Source organism: Canis lupus, chromosome 7, assembly GCF_048164855.1.
Source record: "Canis lupus baileyi chromosome 7, mCanLup2.hap1, whole genome shotgun sequence".
Lineage (NCBI taxonomy): Eukaryota > Metazoa > Chordata > Mammalia > Carnivora > Canidae > Canis > Canis lupus.
This window is the reverse complement of record NC_132844.1, coordinates 24,309,585-24,335,558: the sequence shown is the minus strand read 5'-3', so window position 1 is coordinate 24,335,558 and position 25,974 is coordinate 24,309,585. Positions and strand designations below refer to the sequence as shown.

The window sequence follows — 25,974 nt, the reverse complement described above, 5'->3', positions numbered from 1 at the left end:
CCCCGAGAGGAGAATTCCTAATGGTTTTTGTTAGGCCTTTTAATGGGAGTTGTCCATAGAAGTAAGAAGATTAGTGGGAGTTGTCCATAGAAGAGTCTTCTCAGTTCAACTTTACAGAAAATATGAAAATACCAACCATGGAAAAGAGTAGAATTTATATGTAAAGTTATTTTAACTATATGACAATTTTGTAAAGCATCAGTAAAAAATTTCACTATGTAGCTGGAATCTCCCAATACTTTACAAGAAAAAAATAGTAAATTCTCAGTTTAATATGTAAGAGTTGTTTGGTTTACCTACGAATCAAAAACAAAATGAACTTACTCAACAAACTTTTCCCATAGAAAATGCAGACTCATGGCTATCAAGAATCTTTAGAAACAGCCAGAATGAAGTAACTTTACAAATCTAGCTAAACACAGAAATCTCAATAAGCTTGCAGAAGAGAAAAGTAAAGACTATAATATTTTTAAACATTACCAGTTTTAACCGTTCTTTTCTCCTTTTGCCGAAGGAGGCACTTGACCCAGGTTCTGATTCCTTTTTTCCATCCTCATCCTCATCTTCCTCGTCATCATCCTCAAAACACCAATCTGGCAATAGTGGTGGGGGTGGTGCTTCCTCTATATCACCATAGCGACGAAAAAGTTCTTTCAAATAATCACCCTTATAAATTCCTGGTGGTCTGGCTTGAGCAAAAGTAGCAACTGCTGCTTCAATACTATGGAAAACAAACACCATGTAATTTCCTCACCACTCTTCATTTATGTAGATTTATCAAAACTCACTCATTCTATTTCAGGTACCAAATGAAGTATAATATAGGTTTATGAAATGGACAAATCATATTCCCCACACCGAAGGCATTCAATCATTGAAGGACAAATTTCTTCTGAAACAGCTTAAATATAAGATACACTGATAATCCCTAAAGTAATCTAAAGGTAAGCTGCAATGAGCATATAGAAGAGACCCAGGTAAAGTCTGTGAAAATTCTAAATAAAGCCTTGAAGATTGAGGTCTGACTCTAAAAAAAAAATCAAAGAAATGTGAGTAGCAATATGAATAAAAGTAAAAGCATGTTAGCTTTTAAGAACTTTCAATAGACCCAGGTAAAAGAGCAAAGGTCCTCAGAGAGAGGCAAAACCACAGACTAACACAGTAGTCTGGGGTTACTGTTGAAAGCATCTCAAAGGCCAGAAAGACAGACCTGGAAAAGCATGTAGTAGAGAACCAGAGGATGTGTGAAGAGAAATACACAATCATATGTGTACTTCAGCTGATTATATCCACAGAAGGACCCTCTATATTTATATACAAAAATAATGACCCTCAATCAGTAAACAAGAAAATTCAGGTAGTAATATCCCATTCACTCAGGAATTTCAGGCAATTTCAGGTTCTCTCAGGATCTAAACAGACACTTCAATAAAGACATGTTTGTTTGATTGGTTCAAATTCAGTAACTGTCCCAAAATACCTCCTTTCATATACCATTATAAGTTTTCCTAATATTCAACAGCTATTAAAAAAGGTATTATTAAAAATGAAAAGAACAAGGGGTGTCTGGCTGGTTCAGTCAGTGGAGCACACAACTCAACCTCAGGGTCGTAAGTTTAAGCCCCATGTTGGGCATTTGCTAGCTTACTTACAAAAAGAAAAGAAAGAACAATAACAACAACAGTAACTTCCAAAGGTGAATACAAAAAAAATATTGAGAAAAGTTGCATCTGATTATTCTGGAATATGTAAAAAAAAATCTGGAAAAGACAAGACATAGTATAAAAATCCATAAATATTCAACTACAGTGCCACTTAGAACAACATACCAGGTAATAAATGGTGTTTTAAAGATTAATCAAGTCTAAAACGAAAACCATTTTAAATTTTATTAATCATAACTTTATCAAAAATTTGGTAATATAAAATGCTAAAACTAAAAGAATTAATAAAATATATCATCAATTACTAGTCTTCTTCCATTATAACAAGAAACAAATACCTCCAATCCATTTTCTCCACCAAAAAGGCACATATGAGGAAACCAGTGCGATTGAAACCATGGGTACAATGAACACCTAGAAAATAAAGCAGCTTTGGTTTAAAATTAACACATTACTTCAGAAGCCACATTTTACTTTAAAATTCCAACCTGCAATCAAAACATTTTAATGATTTGATAAAATAACTACATTTTTAAAACTTTGACCCTTTCTTATAACTATTAGTAATTTCTCAGTTTAAGTTGCTTAGCATCTAATTTATCTCACTAGCTAAAAGTTTAGTATATATTGGTTACAAATCATTTTAGACTCTAAGGCCGAAAAATTTCTCTTAAAGCTAACAGATTCCAAGCACTTTAGATAAGATAGTATTTTTTATCAAACATACAACTTTAAAAGGTGGACACACACATACACACAACACTTCACTGGATCTAGAAAATAACTGATGGATATACAGCACAATAAAAATAAAACTACCTTGAAGTTCTTTTAGAAACCAACTGACAGTATCTTTACACTAATTAATAATATTTAAAATAAACTTTCAGAGGATGCCTGGATTGGCGCAGTTGGCTAAGCATCCAACTCTTGGTTTCAGCTCTGGTCATGATCTCATGGTTGGGAGATCAAGCCCCACATCCAGCTCTGCACTCTGTGTGGAGGTTGCTTAAGACTTTCTCTCCCTCTCCATTGGCTCTTCCCTGCCTCTCTCTCTCTCAAATAAATAATCTTTAAAAAATAAAATAAACTTTCCAGAGAAAAACTTGAGAAAAAGAATTTTTTCTTAAATCTTGTTTCAGTATGTGTTCAAGATTATGTGGGTCTACCTCCACATTCGGAAAAGCTGCAAATGAGCTTCATAAATTAAAAAATGACTGCATTTTTAAATCATTTTAACTACTTTGAAAAAGTAAAAGTTTGGTTGACATTACTAACATGACATTACTTAACTCACTATCTTGCAAACCTCAAAAATGAAGCTTTTCTTGTTATGTTTAATGGAAAGATAATCTGCCATTTAAGATTATACCTTAATAAACTACTCTTTTCTTTGCAATATAAAGCATCCTAATAGAGAACAACTAAAATCAAATATATAAATTAAAAGTTAAGAATTACAAAACTTCTAGAAGAGAATATGGAAGAAAATCTTTGCAATTTAATGTAAGACTTCTTGGATAAAACAAAATAAAAGGAAATATTGATAAATTGGGCTACTTCACAATGGTAAATGCTCTTTGAAAGATGTCTTTAAGAAAATAAAACACTAGGGGGTGTCTGGGTAGCTAGTCCATTAAGTGTCCTAAATCTCAATTTCGGCTAAGGCCATGATCTCAAGGTTGTCAGATTGAGCCCCATGTCAGATTCCACGCTGGGCATAGAGCCTGCTTAAGCTTTCTCTAAAAAGAAAAAAAATAAAAAGAGAAAAAAATAAAAACACTAGCCACAGAATATATTCTCATTACATATATCTAATATAGAACTTGTATCCAGGGATCCCTGGGTGGCGCAGCGGTTTGGCGCCTGCCTTTGGCCCAGGGCGTGATCCTGGAGACTCGGGATCGAATCCCACATCGGGCTCCCGGTGCTTGGAGCCTGCTTCTCCCTCTGCCTGTGTCTCTGCCTCTCTCTCTCTCCGTGTGACTATCATGAATAAATAAATTAAAAAAAAAAAAAAAAAGAAAAAAAATTAAAAAAAAAAAAGAACTTGTATCCAGAATATATAAAGAACTCGTAATACTAAATAATAAGACAAACACTCTAATAATTTTTAAACGGGCAAAGGATTTTAAAAGATACTTTATAAAAGAATATGTGTAAATGGTTAACAAGTACCTGAAAAGGCAGTCTACATCATTATCATGAAAATGCAAACTAAAACCACAATGCAATTCCACTACACACTAATTAAAATAGCTAAAATAAAAAAGACTGACCATATCAAATGTGAGTATGCAGAGTTATTGAAACCCTCATACATTGCTGGTAGAACTATAAAACAACACAATTGCCAAAACAGTTTGGCAATTTCTTAAAAAGTTAAACATATATCAGCATCAAATGACCCAGACATTCTAATCCTAGTTATTTACCCAAGAAAAACAAAAATGTGTGCGAAGACATACAAAGATGAATGTCCACAGCAACTTTATTTATAATGGCCAAAAATAGCAAACATCCCAAATGTCAATCATCAGGTGAAGGGATAAACATGTGGTATACCCATTCAATACCTTCCACTCAGCCATAAAAATGAATGAATTGCTAATAAATGCAATGAGGATATATATATTTATATATGTAAATTTCATTTACACAGAATCTATAATATGCAAAAATTTGCATGGAACCATGAAAGACCCTGAACAGCCAAAGCAGTATTGAGGAAAAATAACAAAACTAAAGATATGATACTTCCTTATTTCAAACTATTCTATAAGAATGTAGTTATTAAAAACAGTATGGTACTGGCATAAAGATGGACATATAGGCCAAAAGAACAGAATAGGGAACCCAGAATTAAACTCCTGCATATATGGTCAACTAATATTCAATAAAGGAACCCAGAACACTCAATGGGGAATGAAAACAGTATTCACGCAGAACAATAAAACTAGATGCCAAAAAAAAAAAAAAAAAAAAAACTGGACACCTATCTTACACCATTCACAAAAACTAACTCAAAAGAGATCAAAGATTTAAATCTGACTCAATGCCATAAAACTCCAGAAAAAAAATGTAGGGAAGAAACTACTCCACACTGGTCTTGCCAAGAATTTTTTGGATAGGACACCAAAAGCACAAACAACCAAAGCAAGTATAACAAATGAAACTATATCAAACTTGAAAGCTTCTGCCCAGGGACACCTTGGTGGTTCAGTCAGTTAAGCATTTGCCTTTGGCTCAGGTCATGGATGCCAGGGTCCCGGGATCAAGCCCTGCATCGGGCTCTCTGCTCAGCAGGGAGCCTGCTACTCCCTCTCCCCACTGCTGGTGCTCTATTTCTCTCTACATATCTCTTTCTGTCTCAAATAAATAGATAAAATTTTTTAAGTTTAAAAAAAAAAAAAAGCAGGCAGCCAGGGTGGCTCAGCGGTTTAGCGCTGCCTTCATCCCAGGATCAGGTGTGATCCTGAAGACCCGGGATCGAGTCCCACGTCAGGCTCCCTGCATGGAGCCTGCTTCTCCCTCTCCCTCTCTGCATCTCATGAATAAATAAATAAAATCTTAAAAAGAAAAAAGAAAAAAACACAAAAAAGGCCTTTGCTACATAAAAAAAAATTTTTGAAAAAAAAAAATTTTTTGAAATTTTGAAAACCAGTATCTTAAAGTTACCATCAACTAAACTAAATCATCTATTTCTATATTCACAGAAATAATCATTAAACTAAATCTATTTCTATATTCATAGAAATAATCATTAATATTTAGAATAAAAACTTTAGTCAATGAGCAATACCCAATTAACAAGAATACAAAGGAATTGCAGACAAAGCAATCTGTGCAAATAAAAATATGAATCAAAACACCACATATGGCAAACTATAAATGAATTAGAATGGCTACAGTGTGCAATATATAGTAAGAAAGTAATACTAAATGCAGTTGGAGGCAATGAAAAGAACAATATCCTGAATTGTTTAGTACTGTATCCAATACTAAAGACAGTATAAGGGCAATGGAGAGATATTAAAAATTTTTAAGCATGGCAATTAAATTATCATGTTTTAAAAAAAACACTCTGGGGGACCTGGCTGCCTCAGTCGGAAGCACATGTGACTCATGATTTCAGTGTTGTGGTTTCGAACCCCATGCTGGGTGTAAAGATTAAAGATAAACAAATAAAGGTTTAATAAACAAATAAATAAATAAATAACCCACTCCAATGGCAGCTCAACAGAAGACAGAGAGGGAGCAATAATAAAGGTAAGAAAAACAATAAGGAAGCCATCCCAGTAATTTATGTGTGAGATAAGGGTCTGAGGGACAAGGCTCATGGTGATAAGGTTATTGAGGGGAGGCAGACTGAAGAGATATTTAAGACAGAATCTCCAATCTGGGGTGTGAATGACTGTCAACAGAGAGAAAAGATATAAAAGGAGTCTCTGGTTCTCTGATGTTGGTGGGCAGTAGCACCATTTATTAGCTTGGGAAGGACAGGAGTTTACATCAGTCTTATACGCAGGGTAATGAGTACAGCTGGTGACGAGGAGTTTAGGGTTCTTTTGGGACTTAAAAGTATTGGAAAAAATAGCAAAGAGCTTCACAGGTGTGGCTGGAACTGAAGATTAAAGAATCATCAACACATAGTCAACTATGGAAGGGGTCTGTGGTATAAGGTCACTAAGGATGGGTATGTAAAATAAGAGAAGAAAACTAATAATAAAATCTGAGGAAAATCAACCTTTCAAGAATAAGTGGCAAAACTATAAAAAAGACTAAAAATAAACTACCATGGGCTCAAGAAAACAAAGAGAACATGGAGTCATCTACAACAAAAAAAGAAAGTTTCAAGACATGACTGTTCAGCTGTTTAAATGTCACATAATAATTAGAAGTGAAAGTCACTATTTGTTTAAGAGTGCATGAGGAGGACTCCAGATTGCAATGCAGTGAATGGGAATAAGTGAATTCAAGTATCAATCTTTCAAAAAATCAGCTGGGAAGAGGAAGGGGAAATATAAAACAAGAAGAAAGGTGTGGGGTTTTGTTTTTTTTTTGGCGGGGGGGTGAATATCATTTAATATGAGAGACTTAAATATGTTTACAGGCTGAAAAGAACCGGGTTAATCACAGAGGTTGACAATAATGGATAACAAGGACACAACTGAAATGAAGTTTCTAAAGAGTAGATAAAAAATAGAGATCAACTTTGAACAGGAAACGATGCCCCTTAGAAATAAATGACTATAATCATGAAACTATAAATTCTATTATCTCCATTGCTTTTTAAGAAAAGGGGCCTCAAAAGTTACAGAAAGTTACACCTTTTGTCCAACATGAATCCTAACCTAACATATAACTTTTCCTTTTATTACTTTGTATTTCAGACCAATTTAAGCAACAAATATTCTAACTGTAAACATAGTTCTCACCTAAACCACTACTGTTTTTGCATCTAATTTTTACTCCAGCAAGATATTTTTACAAATAGAAAATGTAAGAATAACTGCCAACTAAGTGATTAAGTCATGTGATGAAATATAATTTAAGAAAGTAACACAGCTCTTTTAACATTCCTTATTATGCAAATATGTAAAGTTTTAGTCTTATTATACTTTAAAACATTAATAGATGACTAGAGTTTTAAAGTAAGATAATAAAATAATAAAAACCTCATTGAAACAAATCTCTGCAGAAAACTATGGAAGATCATATATTTGATGTTAAAAAAATTCACTGATTACTAGTATGATATGGCTTCAATGTTTAAAAAAAAAAGCGTTCAGTTTTCCTCAATTGATTATGAGAATGGGTCCACCTAGTGGCAAGAAAGCAGAGTTTACATCTAAAGATTAGCTCACTATTAACTATTTCAAGTCAACTCCTTATCAAAATTTGTCTTTGTTTTCGATGTAAGCTAATACAATGAAATAAGTTTATATGGCATGTCAAAAAATATTAACACTAATATACATATTAAGGGAAAACTTTTCTTTAAAAATCAAATGAAGAGAAGAAACAGGTGCACCTGGCTGGCTCAGTACAGAGCAAGTGACTCTGGATCTTGGGACTGTAAATTTGAGCCCCACATTCGTTATAGAAATTACCTAAAAATCTTTCAAAAAATAAAAAAGAGAACGAGAGAGAGAAACTATGTCTCCAGCAAAAGGACAGAAGGATGAGCTATAACAATAGGAATACATATCCTGGAAATATAAATTACGAAGAGGTGACTTAGAAAAGGTTAATGGCAAACTGTTTTTATTTTATTTATTTTTTTTTTTGGCAAACTGTTTTTAAATAAAGCCTTATTTCAATATACGTAATTTCCTTTTTATCTCACTAGTCAGATAAATTAATTTTTAGGATCTCAGACTAAATCAGTATTTCCCAGAGGACACCTGGCAATGTTAGGGGACATTTTTAATTGTCACAACTGGTGGGATGCCACTAGCATCCAGTGGGTAGAGGCCACTGATGCTGTTAAACATACTACAAAGCACAGGAGAGCCCTCCAAAATAAATTATCCAACCCAAAATGGCAATAGTGCTGAGGATGAAATGCTCTGGTCTAAAAGAGCAAAAAAAATAAGAACAGAAAAAAGAAACTAACAATTATTAAGAACTTATTCTATACAAAGTTATCTTAAATATTTTTTAAACCAAAAAAAAAGCTTTTTACCAAAATAAATATATGCTACTCATGAAAATACATATTCACGAATCTGTTACAGTATTGATAACTAGAAATACCTAAATTAGAGGTATTGGATACATATCTATCATACAATTTACTATTTACCAAGAAATCAGCTACTTCTCTTTTAACAGATTTTTTAATTTCTCCAGTCCCCAAAATTCTTATTCTGAAGACAGATATTTCTGTACATGCAAACAACAAATGCACTACAGCCTCCATGAAGAGCTATAAAAAAAATTAAGGTTTCTGGTAAATCATTTGGGGCCAAAACCTGACTTTATGTGACATTTATTTATAGTCTATTTTTCCTAGTGTAAATGAATATTCAGGGCAGTCCCAGTGGCCCAGCGGTTTTATCACCGCCTTCGGCCCAGGACGTGATCCTGGAGACATGGGATTGAGTCCCACATCAGGCTCCCTGCATGGAGCCTGCTTCTCCCTCTGCCTGCCTGCCTCTCTCTCTCTCTCTCTCTCTCTGTCATAGAGAAATAAATTAAAAATCTTTTAAAAAATGAATATTCATGTTTAACTGCAGAAATGTTAATGTGTTTAATTATGGAATGATCTCCAACACCAAGATTATCTCTAAATACTATTTTCTAAATAGGAACCACTAAAATGAACCAAACTCTTCAGAGAAATAACAGATGCTGTCTGGAAAACATCATGTGCCAGAGAACAAGGAAACCATCAGACTAATGGGTAATATCAAAAGAATATAGAAACGAACTGAAGAGGCTCCCATTGCCCTAGGTTGGAGCAGTTTGGACGTTAAGAATAAATGTTGAGCTGAGTGAAGTAAGTCAGTCGGAGAAGGACAAACATTATATGTTCTCATTCATGTGGGAAATATAAATAATAGTGAAAGGGAATATAAGGGAAGGGAGAAGAAATGTGTGGGAAATATCAGAAAGAGAGACATAACGTAAGACTGCTAACTCTGGGAAACGAACTAGGGGTAGTAGAAGGGGAGGAGGGCGGGGGGTGGGAGTGATTGGGTGACGGGCACTGGGGGTTATTCTGTATGTTGGTAAATTGAACACCAATAAAAAAAATAAAAATAAAAAAATAAAAAATAAAAAATTTAAAAAAAGATATAAAGTCATAAATGTTATATCTTTACCTTGCAAAAAAATAAATAAATAAATAAATGTTGACAGCAACTGATTTAAATACATCAACTATATAAAAATAATTCCAACAATACAACTGGACAATTTATAAGGGTAACTTATTTTCCTAAACCTAGGAGTGTTAATCTTTCTGAAATCATGACATCTTTTTCTGAATGTTAAAACTTTTTGTCCTCCTTGAATTCTTCAAGCGTATTTTTAGCATCTACCACTGCAATGATTTCTTTCAAGTAAGAAAACAGCTGTCACTCAAAGGCCATAGTGCTGTGTATCTTCCGGATGTATACCTAAATATAGGTGTATATATGTGCACTTGTTACATACAGTCTTGTGAATGTACCATAATACTGTATAGCATATATTGCATGTTATTGTTCTTCTGTTAAATAATAGTTGCATACTCTATAAACGACCTGCTTTTATCAGATATCAAATTCTGTTTTTATTACAAATGAAGCTGTGATGAAATTCCTTTCACATAAATCTTCATGTCCATCTCTACTTCCTTAAAATGAATTCTTAGATGTAGTCTTGATAAGTCAAAGTATATAAATGCTTTCAAAGATCTTTTTTTTTTTTTTAATTTTTATTTATTTATGATAGTCACACAGAGAGAGAGAGAGAGGCAGAGACACAGGCAGAGGGAGAAGCAGGCTCCATGCACCGGGAGCCCGACGTGGGATTCGATCCCGGGTCTCCAGGATTGCGCCCTGGGCCAAAGGCAGGCGCCAAACCACTGCGCCACCCAGGGATCCCTGCTTTCAAAGATCTTGAAAAATATCACCAAATGTCCCTCCAGAGAAGCAGTACCAAGTAACACCCTAACAATATGAGAGCACTCAATGTATCCAATCCTTGACATAATTTTTTAAATCCTTACAATCTGATGGGGGAAGGTAACAACTATATTTTAGTTGTATCTTTTGTTAACAAATGAAAAAAAATTTTTCATGTTTCTTGGCTATTTGTATTTTCTTTTATAGAAGTTGCATTTTCATTGTTTTCTGTATTTTGCCATTGGGATTATAAAATCTCTTTGCATATATACATATATTTTTTTTAAGATTTTATTTACTTATTTGAGAGAGAAAGCATGCAAGCAGGAAAAGGGAGAGGGACAAGCAGATTCCTTGCTGAGCGCTGAGCTAGATCTCACAACCCCAAGATCATAACCTGAGCCTCAGATACCAACCAACTGAGCCACCCAGGTGTCCCTCTTTGTATATTTTTTTTATCCGTCATATGCTTCAAATATTTTTCCAAACTTGTCAAATAATACTTGTGCTCTGTTTCTGTTATGTTTTATAGTTCAGAAATTATTTTTCATTTTTCATGAGTTAATATAGAAATCAGGGTAGCAACAACCTAGAGCCAGTGGCTCAGTGGTTGAGCGTCTGCCTTTGGCTCAGGGCATAATCCTGGGGCCCTGGGATCGAGTCCTCCATCAGGCTCCCCACAGGGAGCCTCCTTCTCCCTCCATCTATGTCTCTGCTTCTCTGCGTGTCTCTCATGAATAAATACATAAAATCTTAAGGAAAAAAAATACCTATTAGATGCATGACCAAAGGCAAACTACTTAATTTCTCTGAAACTTAATTTTCTTAACTGTAAAATGGGGATAACACCACATACTACATAGTTGTCATGAGGATTATATTCATTCATTTCTTCATTCATTCACTTATAGTTTACCATTATGTCTGCCAAGCAAAGAATAAGCACTCATTGATTACAGTAGGTACTATTACAGTAATGGAGAACACATTTTCATTTTTGACAGGAACACTCAAATTTAAGTGTACATAAAAAAGTCTCCAAAGATCCTTGTTTTTAAAAAACAAAAAAACAAAAACTGAATTCCTAGGCTTTAATCCCAGAGTTTTTGATTATGCAGATTCAGGATGAGACCCTAAAACAAATATTTCTAATAAGCATCCTCAGGTGATTCTCATGCAAGCAGTCCAGGGACACTGCTGTGGATTCTGCCTTTGGTTGATATATTGAAATATACTACCTTATCCCAGAATTAAATAAATACTGACCTATATTTTCTCCTATGTGTTTATGGGTCCTTTTAAAAATATTTAATCCATCTAAAATACATGTTATTATATAGTGGACTAATTGTTTCACACCATTTATTGAATAATCACACCTTCCCCCTACAATTTGGAAAACATATCCTCTACCACCAGGAAACTACTATAGTGTCCATTACTTTACCCTCTGCTTTACAAACTGGTAAGGACAATCCCCTCATTATTTTTGTTTTTCAAATTTTTCTTGCTCATAATATTGCCTCTTTCATTTGCCAAACAATGTTGTTCTGTGCTCAATATATGTTGACTTATGTTGAAGCAGTAAATTTTACAAATAAAAGAAATTAACTTCATAATAATTGTTCCAAAGTTTCATTGGGATTTTGCTTAGAATTACACTAAAAATTGAAATTAACTTGGAAACAAATATCTCTCTCTTTCTTCGAGTCTTTTAAACATCCAAGTATATTTTCTTCATAAAGACCTCCTACACTTAATAACTTTATTCCTTGGTATCATGTACTTCTGTTACAGAAAAGAGAAGTGGTTTAGAGTATGAACTTAAAACTAAGATTGCTTAGGATATGACCTACGCTCTAACCATTACTAGTTGTGTGAATGACCTTGAATAAGTCACTTAATCTTCCCAATCTTCAATTTCTCATCATAAAATGAGGGTGACAATAAATTCCGTGTAAAAAGACTGTTGTAAGAAGAAAAGGAGACACTGAATGTAAAACAGTTTACAGAGTGACTAGCACAGAAGAAATGCTCCATAAATGTTAATCAGTATTATTAATAAGATTAGTAAGACCATCCTCTAATTTTATTTTCTATTTACTGTTTATTTGCAAGAAAGTCGATATTTTCTTATTTATCTGTGTTCAAATATATCCCCTGTACTTTCTTACTATTTCTAATAGTTTTTCACTTAATTCTCTGTATAGGGAAAATGTTAGCTACTTAAAACTTTAAAAAGAAGAAATTGCGGGGATCCCTGGGTGGCTCAGAGGTTTAGCACCTGCCTTCGGCCCAGGACATGATCCTGGAGTCCCAGGATCGGGTCCCGCATCGGGCTCCCTGCATGGAGCCTGCTTCTCCCCTCTGCCTATGTCTCTGCCTCTCTCTCTCTTTCTTTCTCTGTGTCTCTCATGAATACATTTTTTAAAAATCTTTAAAAAAAAAAAAAAAGAAGAAGAAGAAATTGCAAAAGAAAATATATTGACAACAAAAGTTTTAAAATATTACCTTAAAAATTAAAAGGCAAATCAAATGTAAAAACTTTCCAAAAGTACATATAAGAGGTTAACTTGGGGATCCCTGGGTGGCTCAGTGGTTTAGCGCCTGCCTTCGGCCCAGGGCGTGATCCTGGAGTCCCAAGATCGAGTCCCACATCAGGCTCCCCGCATGGAGCCTGCCTCTCCCTCTGCCTGTGTCTCTGCCTCTCTCTCTCTCTCTCTCTCTCTGTGTCTCTCATGAATGAATAAGTAAAATATTAAAAAAAACAAAAAAAAGAAGAAGTTAACTTATGGCATCTAACTATCACGAGAAAAAAATTATTCAATAAGCTACAAAAAAACAAATAGTTGGTTATATAAAAAACATTTAAATTAGATCCTCAATTCAAATCATATATCAATATAAATATCTGAAAGAACAAAGAAAATCAAAGCTAAAAATCAAACCTTAAAAATTCTAGAAGACCATTAGTAGCACTGTTTATAATAGAAAAAAAAATGAAAATAAACCAAATGTCATTTTAAGTAACTGTCCGTTTTAATTTACCTATTTAATACATTTAGTGTTTATTATCTGCCTTCCTCCCACATCCCCTCCCCCTGCTCCCAGTCCATGCTAAAATATAAGCTCCAGGGAACCCTGGGTGGCGCAGCGGTTTGGCGCCTGCCTTTGGCCCAGGGCGCGATCCTGGAGACCCGGGATCGAATCCCACGTCGGGCTCTCGGTGCATGGAGCCTGCTTCTCCCTCTGCCTATGTCCCTGCCTCTCTCTCTCTCTGTGACTGTCATAAATAAATAAAAATGTTAAAAAAAAAAAAAATTTAAAATATAAGCTCCAATAGAGCAAAGACTTTTTTATTTTCTCCACTGATATGTTCCAAGAGCCAATACCTTACAAAGAGTAGCAATCAATAAATATCTGCTGAACTAGTTGTCCATCAACAGGAAAATGGATAAACTATATGATATTCATGATAGAATACTATACAGCAGCCAAATATGAACCACAGTTACACACATCATCATGAATCACTCTTAGAAATACAATACTGAGTGAAAAAAAGAGTTTCACTCAGGGACACCTGGGTGGCTCAGTGGTTGAGCGTCTGCCTTTGGCTCAGGTCATAATCTCAGGGTCCTGGGATCAAGTGCCGCATCAGCTCCCCAAAGGGAGCCTGCTTCTCCCTCTGCCTTTGCCTCTGCCTCTCTCTCTCTGTGCCTCTCATGAACAAATAAATAAAAAAAATTTTCTAAATATATTTTCAGGACACCTGGGTGGCTCAGCAGTTTGGCGCCTGCCTTCGGCCGAAGGTATAATTCTGGAGATACGGGATTGAGTACCACGTCAGGCTCCCTGCATGGAGCCTGCTTCTCTCTCTGCCTGTCTCTCTGCCTCTCTCTCTGTATCTCTCATGAATAAAATAAAATTTAAAAAAAAATTTTTTTCATAGTATACACAGTATAAAATGCAAAATTATAAAAAATAAATATGCAGTGTTTAAGGTAAAGTTTCCCAGTAGTATACCTGAAGAGGGGCAATTAGGGCTTTATCTCAAAAACTGTAAAAATTACAAAAATGTATTTCATAGTTCACAAAAGTTAGTCTATTATTCTAACTACTTTAATCACTTTTCTCAGTGATTACTTAAAAAAGAAAAAAAATTTTCTGTATCACCTCACTTGCAAAAAAGAAAATGGAAACCCAATCACAAAATAAAATATTTAAAGAGTGGTAAAGTAAGACATACCTATAAGTTCTGGAGGGTTTCTTTCATTAAACCGCTCACACAGACGAATAAATGTCTCAGTATTCTCAGTTGTAGGGCACTCACCATGTCTAGTAATACGGAAACATTTTTTTTTTTGAAAAAGAAGAAATTGCAAATTTCAGCAAAAGGTTTCAATATTAAATAAAGAATCTTAATACATGACTTACCCTTTACACTGAAGTTTTATGTATTTGATTCCTTCTTTTTCTATGTCATTTCTGTCATAGAACCTTGAAGTATTTGTTAGGTCCACTAACAAGCCCATCTTAACCTTAAAAAAAAAAAAAGAAAGAAAGAAAGAAAGAAAGAAAGAAAGAAAAAAGGAAGATTTACTAGTAACTGAATTTGTTCCAAAACAAACTGACGAAATGGCAATACTCCAGTTTAACCATCTATATTGAGAGAGATTTTATGTTCACTCTGCCAATAAACTATTGACAAGAGCATCAGTTACTGAAGTTTTATTCAAGGTACCAGAACTTAAAAGGCACTCAATGAAATAAATTAACCCCCAAACTAATGATGGAACTAGAACAGAAGCAAAACTTACTCCACTTCAACATCCTAAAAGTCTACCTAAAAAAGCAAACATGGATGCAGTTTTCTGCATCCACCCGACTTATGATTTATTAGCAAGACAATACAGCAAGAATAGCATCTGTGTGAAATACACCCCATACCCAGGCACACATCAACTCAGCATTCTAAACAGCTATCACTACATCACAAGCTAGGCAGCTAATTCTAAAGTGAGTACCATATATGATAAAAAGTATGTACAGTCAAAATTCTTTTGTAAATCCCTTAAATAGTCAATAGAGAACAGTACACATGGCCATAACTATACATCTCATTGAAGACTTAATCTCACCTCTTAGCCAGTTTTTCTTCCTGCACTGGAACTAAAATCATTATTTCTTCTGTTCACCATCAATTGATATAGTTGGCTTGTGATCAGAGGCCAAGTGGTTTAAAAAATCTTTCACAACTAGAATCATCTTCAGACTAGTAAGAGAGTCTCACTAAGATATGTACATCCAAACTGAGCCAAGTTAAAGAACAGTTAATTCATACATCCTCGGGCGTCTGAGTTGCTCAGTTGGTTAAGCAACTGCCTTAAGCTCAGGTCATGATCTCAGGGTCCTGGGATGGAGCCCCTACCTCAGGCTTCCTACTGAGGAAGCCTGCTTCTCCCTCTCTCCTGCCCCTGTTGATGTTCTCTCTCACCATCTCTCTAATAAATAAATTAAAATTTTAAAAAAATTAAGGAGCACCTTAATTTTTTTTTTTTAAGATTTTATTTATTTATTCATGAGAGACACACAGAGAGAGGCAGAGACACAGGCAGAGGGAGAAGCAGGCTCCATGCAGGGAGCCCGACGTGGGACTCAATCCCGGGACTCCAGGATCACAGCCTAGGCCAAAGGCGGGTGCCAAACCGCTGAGCCACCCAGGGATCCCAAGGAGCACCTTAATTAATTAATTTTAAAAAAATTAAGGCTCAATCAGTTAAGCGTCTGCCTTCAGCTCAGGTCACGATCGCAGGGTCCTGGGATGGAGCCCTGCATCAGTGCTCACTGTTCAGCAGGGGAGTCTGCTTGTCCCTCTCCCACTGACCTTCACCCCCCTCATGCTCTTTCTCTCTCACTCTGCTTTCTCTCAAATAAATTCTTTAAAATAAATAAATAATGGGAGCACACGGGTGTCTCCATGGTTGAGCATCTTGCCTTTGGCTTAGGTCATGATCCCGGGGTCCTGGTTTACAGTCCTGCATCAGGCTCCCCGCGGGGAGTCTGCTTCTCCCTCTGCCTATGTCTCTGCCTCTCATGAATAAATAAATGAAATTTTTTTAATTAAATAAATAAAATAAATTTTAAAAATAAAAAATTCATACATCCTCTATCCTATTTTGAAGCACATTATTCTCTGGGAAGAATGGCAAGAGAAACAATCTGCACTTTTTTTTTTTTAAGATTTTTTATTTATTTATTCATGAGAGACACAGAGAAAGAAACATAGACAGAGGGAGAAGCAGGCTCCTCACAGGGAGCCCGAAGCAGGACTTGATTCCCGGACCAGGATCACGCTCTGAGCCAAAGGCAGATGCTGAGCCACCCAGATGTCCCCAATCTGCACTTTTTAAATTGTTATTTTTCTCTCTTTTATTGTTGCTGATTTTACTGAGTACCTATTATTGGATGTGCCTAAAGGAGATTGGTCTACATAATGTTTTGACTCCATTCTTAGAAAGAAAAATAGCAAAAGTATTTATATTTCACGCACAACAAAACTAACAAAACTTTTTTCCAAAATACTAACTAGCTGCCATAATGTGCTCACTGATTTTGCCAGATTCTTTAGTTTAAGTACAGATGAGAGATCAATCTACCCATCAAGAGAGTTCTTACTTACAGGAAATGTATTTTTTTATGACATTTTCTACAATATGCCACCCCTGGACCTACTTCTTTTCTCACAGAGCTTCAGCAGTGATCTCAATTCCTTCAAAGGACATATATTGTCAAACACAGAGGTTTAGATCTCATTAATACAGCTTCTCAGTGAGTTAGAATTACAACTCATGGGCAGCCCTGGTGGCGCAGCGGTTTGGCTCCGCCTGCAGCCTGGGGTGTGATCCTGGAGACCCAGGATCAAGTCCCACTTCGGGCTCCCTGCATGGAGCCTGCTTCTCCCTCTCCCTGTGTCTCTGCCTCTCTCTCTCTGTGTCTAAGAATAAATAAATAAAATCTTTAAAAAAAAAAAAAAAAAAAGAATTAGAACTCACGTTGTGTGTATCCAGGTCCAAAATAAGAAATGGATGTAAAGTGGAAATGGGCAAGAAAATATGAAGTTTCTAACTACATAGGAAACTTTAGCCAAGGAAATGGAGAAACTGTACCGTATGACTTGACTGCCTGAAGCCCCATATATGTGTATGTGTGTATGTGTGAGATGTGTCTATATAGGTAACATGTTATGTGTGAATCTGTCTGCATACACATATACATATATATTACATATACATATTTATTTTTCATAATAGTCCCAATCCATGAAGTAAGAATAATAATAGTATCTACCTCATGGAGTTGTTATAAGATTCAATAAAGGCCTTATTCTGTGCCAAGCACTATTCTACGTGCTTTATATACACTAATTTTATTTACAGATGAGGAAACTGAAACAGGAAGAGATTATGTAACTTGCCCACAAAGCTGCAAGTGGCAAACTGGAAATCAAAGCCAGAATATATGGCTTCTAAGCCTAAACTCTTACAATACCAACCAGGAAATATTTAATGCTCTATAAATGTTAACTATGATTTAATTCATATCACTATTGATAATGAAAATAAAAGTTTAAAGTTTACAAAAAATATAAATACGCAAAAAAACTACACCAAGAAAAGGAATAACAGGTTTTCAAAATCTAAGTGACAATTTTTCTCCCATGATAGAAGCCCTTGGGTAGGGCAGCCCAAGTGGCTCAGCGGTTTAGCGCCACCTTCAGCCCAGAGCATGATCCTGGAGACCTGGGATCCAGTCCCACATTGGGCTCCCTGCATGGAGCCTGCTTCTCCCTCTGCCTGTGTCTCTACCTCTCTCTCTCTCTTTCTCTCTCTCTCTGTCTCTCTCATGAATAAATAAATAAATAAAATCTTTAAAAAAAAAAAAAAGAAGCCCTTGGGTAATGGGTATTAATATTAGACTAATGTACTAAAATAGAAGAGTACAAACAGTAGTGTTACAAGTTGAATTATGTCCCCTAAAAGGATATGTTCAAGTGCTAAATCCTATACCTGTGAATGAGACCTTATCTGGAAATAGGGCTAGAGAGTCTTTACAAATATAATCAAGTTAAGATGAGATCATACTGCATTAGGGTGTCCTTAAAAGACAGAAACTTAGACACACACAGGGAGATGTCAATAACAAGAGACAACCCACAAAGCTGCAAGCCAAGGAATATCAAGGATCACTGGTATTAACCAGAAGCTAGCTAGCAGAAAAGAACGAATGGAAAAGATTCTCCTTCTAAGCCTCCAGAAGGAACCAACCTTTCCAATACCTTGATTTAGAACTTCCTGCATCCAGAACTGTGAGAGAATAAATGTCTGCTGTTTTAAGCCACTCATTTCATAGTAATTTGTTACAGTAGCTTTAGGAAACGAATCAGTATGATGTCAGATTAATATAAAAAATTAAAAAGTTTCATTTGGGAAAGTAGTTTGGCCCTTTCTTATAAAATTAGCTATGCACACTGCAATCATACTCTTGAACATTTACCCCAGAAAAATGAAAACTGTACATGAATGTTTACATAGCTTTATTTGCAATACCCTGCAACTGGAAATAACTCAAATTGGTTAAATGGTTATTTAAGCATTCAATGAGAGAAGAGTTAAATAAACCCTGATACATCCATATAAGTAAATACTATTCAACAAAAAGAAAAACTTTTTGTTGAAACATACAACAACTTGGATGGCCCTCAAGGGTATTATGCTTAGTGAAAAAAGCCAATCCCAAAAGGCCACATACTGTTTTGTTTTTTAAAGATTTTTTTTTAAATGTATTCATGAGAGAGAGAGAGAGAGAGAGAGAGAGAGAGAGGCAAAGACATAGGCAGAGGGAGAAGCAGGCTCCATGCAGGGAGCCTGACGTGGGACTCGATCCTGGGTCTCCAGGATCAGGCCCTGGGTTGGAGGCGGCACTAAACCACTGAGCCACCCGGGCTGCCTGGCCACATACTGTTTTATTCCATTTATGTAATTTTCAAAATGACAAAATTATAGAGATGGAAAATGGATTAGCAGGTACAAATGTACAGAGATGGGGGTGAGTAGAGTCTAGCCATAAAGGGATAGCATGTGAGAATTCCTCTGTGGAGATGAAACAGTTCTGTGACTAACACCAAATCTATACATTGGATCAAAATGCAGAGAACTATATACATATACACAAAAATGAACACATATAAAAACTCTAAAAACTAAATAAGGTCTGTAATCAATTCAACAGTACTATACAAATGTCAATTTCCTGCTTTGATGTTATACTACAATTATGTAAGATGTCACCATTGGGAAAAGCTAGGGGGAGGGTTCACAGAATTCTATGTACAATTTTTACCACTTCCTCTTAGTCAATAAATTGTTTCAAAATAAGAAGTATTTTTAAGCCACTTGAAGAATGAGAGAGAGATAAAGTATACTAAATCAATACCAAAAGGTTTTGATTCTTACCTTCAGACTCTTTAGATAATTTGAGAGCATACTGGGATGGAATCGATTTTCTTCAGCAACTTGACTATCATATCTTGGTCCTAACATTGTCTTCAGAGGTAAGAATCTTCCTAAACATTAAGACAGGTAACAATTTTCATTAAAGAAAATGTTCCAGGTTGAAACCATAATTAGCAATTCTCAAAATCACTTTCTTTTTTTTTTTTTTTAATACTTTTATTTATGCATGAGAGACATAGAGAGAGAGAAAGAGGCAGAGACACAGGCAGAGGGAGAAGCAGGCCCCATGCCGGGAGCCCGACGTGGGACTGGATCCCAGGTCTCCAGGATCAGGCCTGGGCTGAAGGTGGCGCTAAACCGCTAAGCCACCGGGGCTGCCCCTCTTCTTTTTTATTTTTGTTTAAAGATTTATTTATTTATTTATGATAGACATAGAGAGAGAGGCAGAGACACAGGAGGAGGGAGAAGCAGGCCCCATGCCAGGAGCCTGACGCGGGACGCGATCCCGGGACCCCAGGATCGCGCCCTGGGCCAAAGGCAGGTGCCAAACTGCTGAGCCACCCAGGGATCCCGTCTTCTTTTTTAAAAAAATATTTTTATTTATTTATTCATGAGAGACACAGAGAGAGAGGCAGAGACACAGGCAGAGGCAGAGGGAGAAGCAGGCTCCATGCAGAGAGCCCATGCAGGACTCAGTCCCAGGTCTCCAGGATCACACCCTGGGCCAAAGGCAGATGCTCAACCACTGAGCCACTCAGGCGTACCATAAAATCACTGTCTTAAAACGTTTTAAATGGAACTGTTCACGATGTATTCTCAGTACAAACCATACTTTTAAAAGTATCACCTTAGAATTTTTAAGGACAACATAAATTCCAAAAATTGACAATCAAATAGAATAGCAAGAGAAAGGGGCGCCTGAGTGGTTCAGTCAGTTGAGCATCCCAGTCTCGGTTTCAGCTCAGGTCATGATCTCAGGGTCATAGGATCCAGCCCCACAAGAGGCTGTGCCCAGTAGGGAGTCGGCTTGAGGTTTTTTTTTTTCTCCCTTGAGATATTTTTCTCCGTTCCACTCCCTCCTCTTCTGTTCCTCCCCCAGCTTGTGTGCAAGCACATGCGTTTAAGTTTGAGGCACCGGTATGAACAAAATAGGTAAAGCAGATTAAGAGGTATAAACTTCCAGTTGCAAAATAAATAAATCACAGGGATGAAAAGTGCAGCATAGAGCAGAGTCAATAATATTTTAATGACATTGTATGATGACAGATGGTAACTACACTTATTGTGGTAAGCACTACATAATGCAAAGAATTGTCAAATCACTATGTACACCTGAAACTACTATAACATTGTATGTCAACTATACTTCATCAATAAAAATTATTTTAATTTTATATTGGCTAATAGTTTAAAAAAAGACTAAGGTTTTAAACTACTACATTAAAAAGTTATTGCCTTAAAGCCTTTAAAAATATAATAATAGAAAACTGATAATGGAGTACATTAAATCAGTCTTTAAAATTTCTAATTATACTTCTTTACTGTAAGGTTAAAACTTTCTCCATCATATAAGCTTTATCCTGCATTCCAAGATAGGGATCATACTGAGAAGCATGCTAACCAAAATCACTCTTTTTTTTCTTTAAGATTTTATTTATTTATTCATGAGAGACACAGAGAGAGGCAGAGACATAGGCAGAGGGAGAAGCAGGCTCCCTGCAGGGAGCCCAATGCGGAACTCGATCCCAGGACCCCAGGATCAGGATCTGAGCCAAAGACAGACACTCAACCACTGACCCACCCAGGTGCCCCCAAAATCACTCATTAAACAACTATCAGTGATCATAATTTCAGCAAGACTAACTGACCTTTTTGGCCTTTTATTTTCCCTGAATCATAGTATAAGCATAGGAGGAGTCACCTTATATAATCAATTTTAAAATCAACTATTTTAACTGATTTATATCCTAAAACTCAATAATATCAGTAAGAATATCTACGTAAAATAACATGAGTGAAATCTTAACATCTATCCAGAGACTTTTTTTTTTAAGATTTATTTATTTATTTATTTATGAGAGAGAGAGAGAGAGAGAGAGAGAGAGGCAGAGACACAGGCAGAGGGAGAAGCAGGCTCCATGCCAGGAGCCCGATGCAGGACTCGATCCCGGGACTCCAGGATCACACCCTGGGCCAAAGGCAGGCGCCAAAGCGCTGAGCCACTCAGGGATCCCCTATCCAGAGACTTTAACCTAAATTTCATAAAACATAATTTTTTAAATGTTTATGTTTTATGCAACAAACCACTCAAGATCACCAATAACCTCCACAATGCTAAATCCAATGCTCAGTTCTCAAACAACTGGTCACTTTTAAATTCAAGATCATTTTTTAATTCAATTTAATTTTTAATTCCTGAATCACTTTTTCACTTGGCTTTCAGGATACTACATATTCTTGGTTTTCCTCCTATCTCTCTGGCCTCTACTACTCAATCTCCTTTACTGGCTCCTCCTTACCTCCCTGACCCCTCAATGTTTTGTCCCAGGGCCCTGTCCTTGGACCTCCTTTCTATCAACATTCACTTACCTGGTGTCTCATCTGATCTCACAGCTTTAAAAGCCATCAATGTGCTGCTGACTCAAAATGTGTATCTCCAGTCCAAACCTCTCCCTGAACTCTAGGCTCGGATATCAAACTGCTTACCTGACTTCATCTCTACTTGATGTCTAACAGATGTCTCAGACCTGATCTCCAAACCTGAGCTCTCGCTATGTAAGGTCTAAAAGATGCTCCTCTCGTGGTCTTCCCCATCTCAGCATATGTAACACTAGTTTTTTCAGTAGTCTCAGGCCAAACCTTTGGCATTATCCTTGACTCCTCTCTTTTTCTCATACTCCAAGCTTAATCCATCAACAAATCCCTTGGCTCTATCTTCAAAATATATCTAGAATCTGAGCACTTATCACCTCTACCATCAACTCACTTAACTTATTACAACAAATATTTAATGAGTACTTACAACATACCAAGCACTGTTCTAGGTACATGAAACATGTCAGTGAAAAGAAAAAAACAGGTAAAAATCTCTGCCTTCATAGAGTTTACACTCTATTGGGGAAAAATAAACCATAAATAAGAAACAAAATAAGTAAATAATACATGTTAGAAGATTAATCCCACTAGGCCCTCTCTCTCTCCTTCATTGTTGTCTCAGAGGTCCAATCTTCTTTCATCAACTCCTCCAGTCTTCACTTTCCTTATCCAATGTCAGAGTCCACAGCTGATCATCATAGTCAGTCCCCTCTAAATACCCTTAACTTCCTTGATCCTCCATATCACTCAGCCACATTTACCTGAGAAAAACCAAGACCTCCATAAACTCAACCACCTGCCTTCTTTGGGCCTATACCTATGCAGCTCAGGGCTCCCAGAGAAAACCTCACCATATAGCAGATGGCTGACACTATAAACTGTGTCTAAATCATCTCCTTAGCCCTAAAGACTAGCACAAAGTTGACTCTCAAATATTTGCTAGGTAAAATGACTCCAAAGTCACCATCTCTATCACAAAACTGTTTCATATTACATTCCTAAAGTTAGTTCCAAGTAAGTTCTTCACACATAGAAAGCACAAGATAATTTTTTGTTGAATGATCTACCTTTGAGAAACAAGAATTTTGCTTTCCTCAAAGTGTTTACCTGAAATCTATCACTCATAGTTGAAAAAAAGAATTTTTCAGAAATAAAGCTTGGCCCTATTTCAAAGAGCCCTCTCCCACTGGAAGTCTGGTTTAATCAGATGTAATTTCATAGTGGAACAGATTAAATATAATTAGTACCATCTTCCTTCTGATTCAGGAAAATTATGAACATCTAGTACTATTGAAATGTATCCCAATGTTTACAGTGAGAAAATGTAAGCAGCCATAACACATTTTCCTAAATATGCCACATACCAAGGAAATTATACAATAGCATGAATTACTTTTAAAATCAGAAAAAAAAAGAGAAAGAAATAGCTAGAAAATGGAATGTGAAATATTCCTTATTTTTCACTAAAGCTTTCAAGAATATAGCTAGTATCTCTTGCTTTACCCACTATAAAACATTGCTAACCCTGCATTTCTAAAATACACAATGTGGCATGAACATTTGTACGTTGTGTTCATTTTACTTTCTAATAAGCATTAGAAGCTGAAGCTGTATTGATTACTAGTAAAGATCTAGTATGACTGTCAGAAGGCCTGGAGTTCTGTCCAGAGATCACAATTAATCTGATAGGTGAGCTTAGTATCTCACTGGAACACAACAATTAAGAGTCTAATTTTTGGAGGCCAAAATATTCTAATACAATAATAAGTAAAAGCTTTATTCCCAGGCCCTTCATTCCCAGCAAAAGGGAGAAAAAAAAGGCACACAAGTCTATTTCTCAGAGAAACATAAAGCTGCCTGAAGTTAGCACCTTACCTGCTGCTATCTACCCCAAGTCAGTGCTACATTTGTTCCATTTATCTAACAGTAAATCAGTATTCTGAACTTTGTCACTGCCAGCCTGCAGATTACATTACAATTCTGATTTTTTAACCATTTTTCTAACTCCAAACAAACAAACAAAAAAAAAATCACTTCAACAAGAACTTCTTTATGATCTTGTTTTTCTCACAAATCAGTGTAGTGGATAACCCTAATGGAAGAATCCAGGGAGCATGCTCCGAGCTAGAAAGGAACCAGACATCTAAGTTTAGAGGTTCCTTCATAACTCCACAAAGAAAACCACACGTAAAAAAGAATGGATTCACTATAAAGTTAGGGATGTAAGGAGAAAAAGTCAAAACAGCTAGGGAGTAAGACCTACAAAAAAAAATTTAAAGAACTGTGATGAATTTATTTGAATAAGTGTGATGATTATCAAGTACAACTCTTTATTACAAGTGAATATGCATATAAAAACAGAGCAGGGGCACTTAGGTGGCTCAGTCGGTTAAGCAGCCAACTCTTGATTTCAGCTCAGGTCATAATCTCAGGGTGGTGAGATCAAGCCCCGCATCAGGCTCCACACTCAGCAGGGAGTCAGAACCTGCTTGAGATTCTCTCCTCTCCTTCTGCCCTTCCCCCTGCTTGTGTGTGAGTGTGTGTGCGCACACATGGGTGCTCTCTCTCTGAATAAATAAATCTTTTTTAAAAAATGGTTAGAGCATGGGATCCCTGGGTGGCGCAGCGGTTTGGCACCTGCCTTTGGCCCAGGGCGCGATCCTGGAGACCCGGGATCGAATCCCACATTGGGCTCCCGGTGCATGGAGCCTGCTTCTCCCTCGGCCTGTGTCTCTGCCTCTCTCTCTCTCTCTCTGTGACTATCATAAATAAATAAAAATTGAAAAAAAATTTTAAAAAAAAAATGGTTAGAGCATAAAGAAAAACATTTCCTCACCCTAAGATTTGCTTAGGTTATCTTTCAGCATTACTTTTATCCATCATTTATATGGCTCTATTGACTGGAGATTTTATATAAAATGTGAAGAAAAGCTGACAACGTAGGAGAATCAGAAAACCTGAATTTAAAAAGGTCTATAGAATCTCCCCTTTCAAAAATTTCAAATAACTAGTCAGACATACTACAGATATGTACCTAACAAGTAATCATAGTTCACTACAAAGTTCTCTCTTTTAATTCTGGTTGCAAAATACCTTCTAGAATAAGCAGCAAGTTATAGTTAAAGTTTAAATCTTTCACTCTTTAGAAAGACACTGTAAAGCAAATGAAAAGGTGGGCACCTGGGTGGCTCAGTTGGTTAAATGTCTGCCTTCAGCTCAGGTCATGATCCCAGGGTCCTGGGATCCAGTCCCATATCAAGCTCCCTGCTCATTGGGGAGTCCTCTTCTCCCTCTCCCTCTACCCCTCCCCACTGCCCATGCCCGTTCGCTCTCTCTCCCTCAAATAAATAAACGCCTTAAAAAAGAAAAGAAAATGAACAGGCACAGGCAAGCTACAGATGGGAGAAAAAAATGTTTAAGCATATATCCAACAAAGAATTTGTATTTACAATACATAAAGAACTCATCAATAAGATAAAAGCCCAATTAAAAAAATTTTTAAAAATCAGTACATGATTTGGACATTTCACAGAAGATATGTGACTTGCCAAGAAGCTCAACATCAAACTACAATATTACTAAATA

At 36.2% G+C, this 25,974-nt stretch overlaps 1 protein-coding gene across 5 annotated transcripts in view; it reads right to left on the bottom strand.

The window, feature by feature from the left end:
* Positions 1-25,974, bottom strand: part of RNGTT (RNA guanylyltransferase and 5'-phosphatase) — a 362,293-nt gene that overhangs the window by 302,858 nt on the left and 33,461 nt on the right. For all 5 annotated transcript variants that reach the window (XR_012033880.1, XM_072832087.1, XM_072832088.1 and 2 more), the window contains exons 2-6: positions 19,795-19,904; positions 14,717-14,820; positions 14,529-14,617; positions 2,003-2,078; positions 481-721 (exon numbers count right to left, since the gene is read on the bottom strand). Coding sequence is in view for 4 of the 5 variants with exons in the window: in XM_072832088.1 (XP_072688189.1) it covers positions 481-721; positions 2,003-2,078; positions 14,529-14,617; positions 14,717-14,820; positions 19,795-19,904 (620 nt within the window). In the remaining variant the exon portion in view is untranslated. The remainder of the gene's footprint in view (positions 1-480; positions 722-2,002; positions 2,079-14,528; positions 14,618-14,716; positions 14,821-19,794; positions 19,905-25,974) is intronic.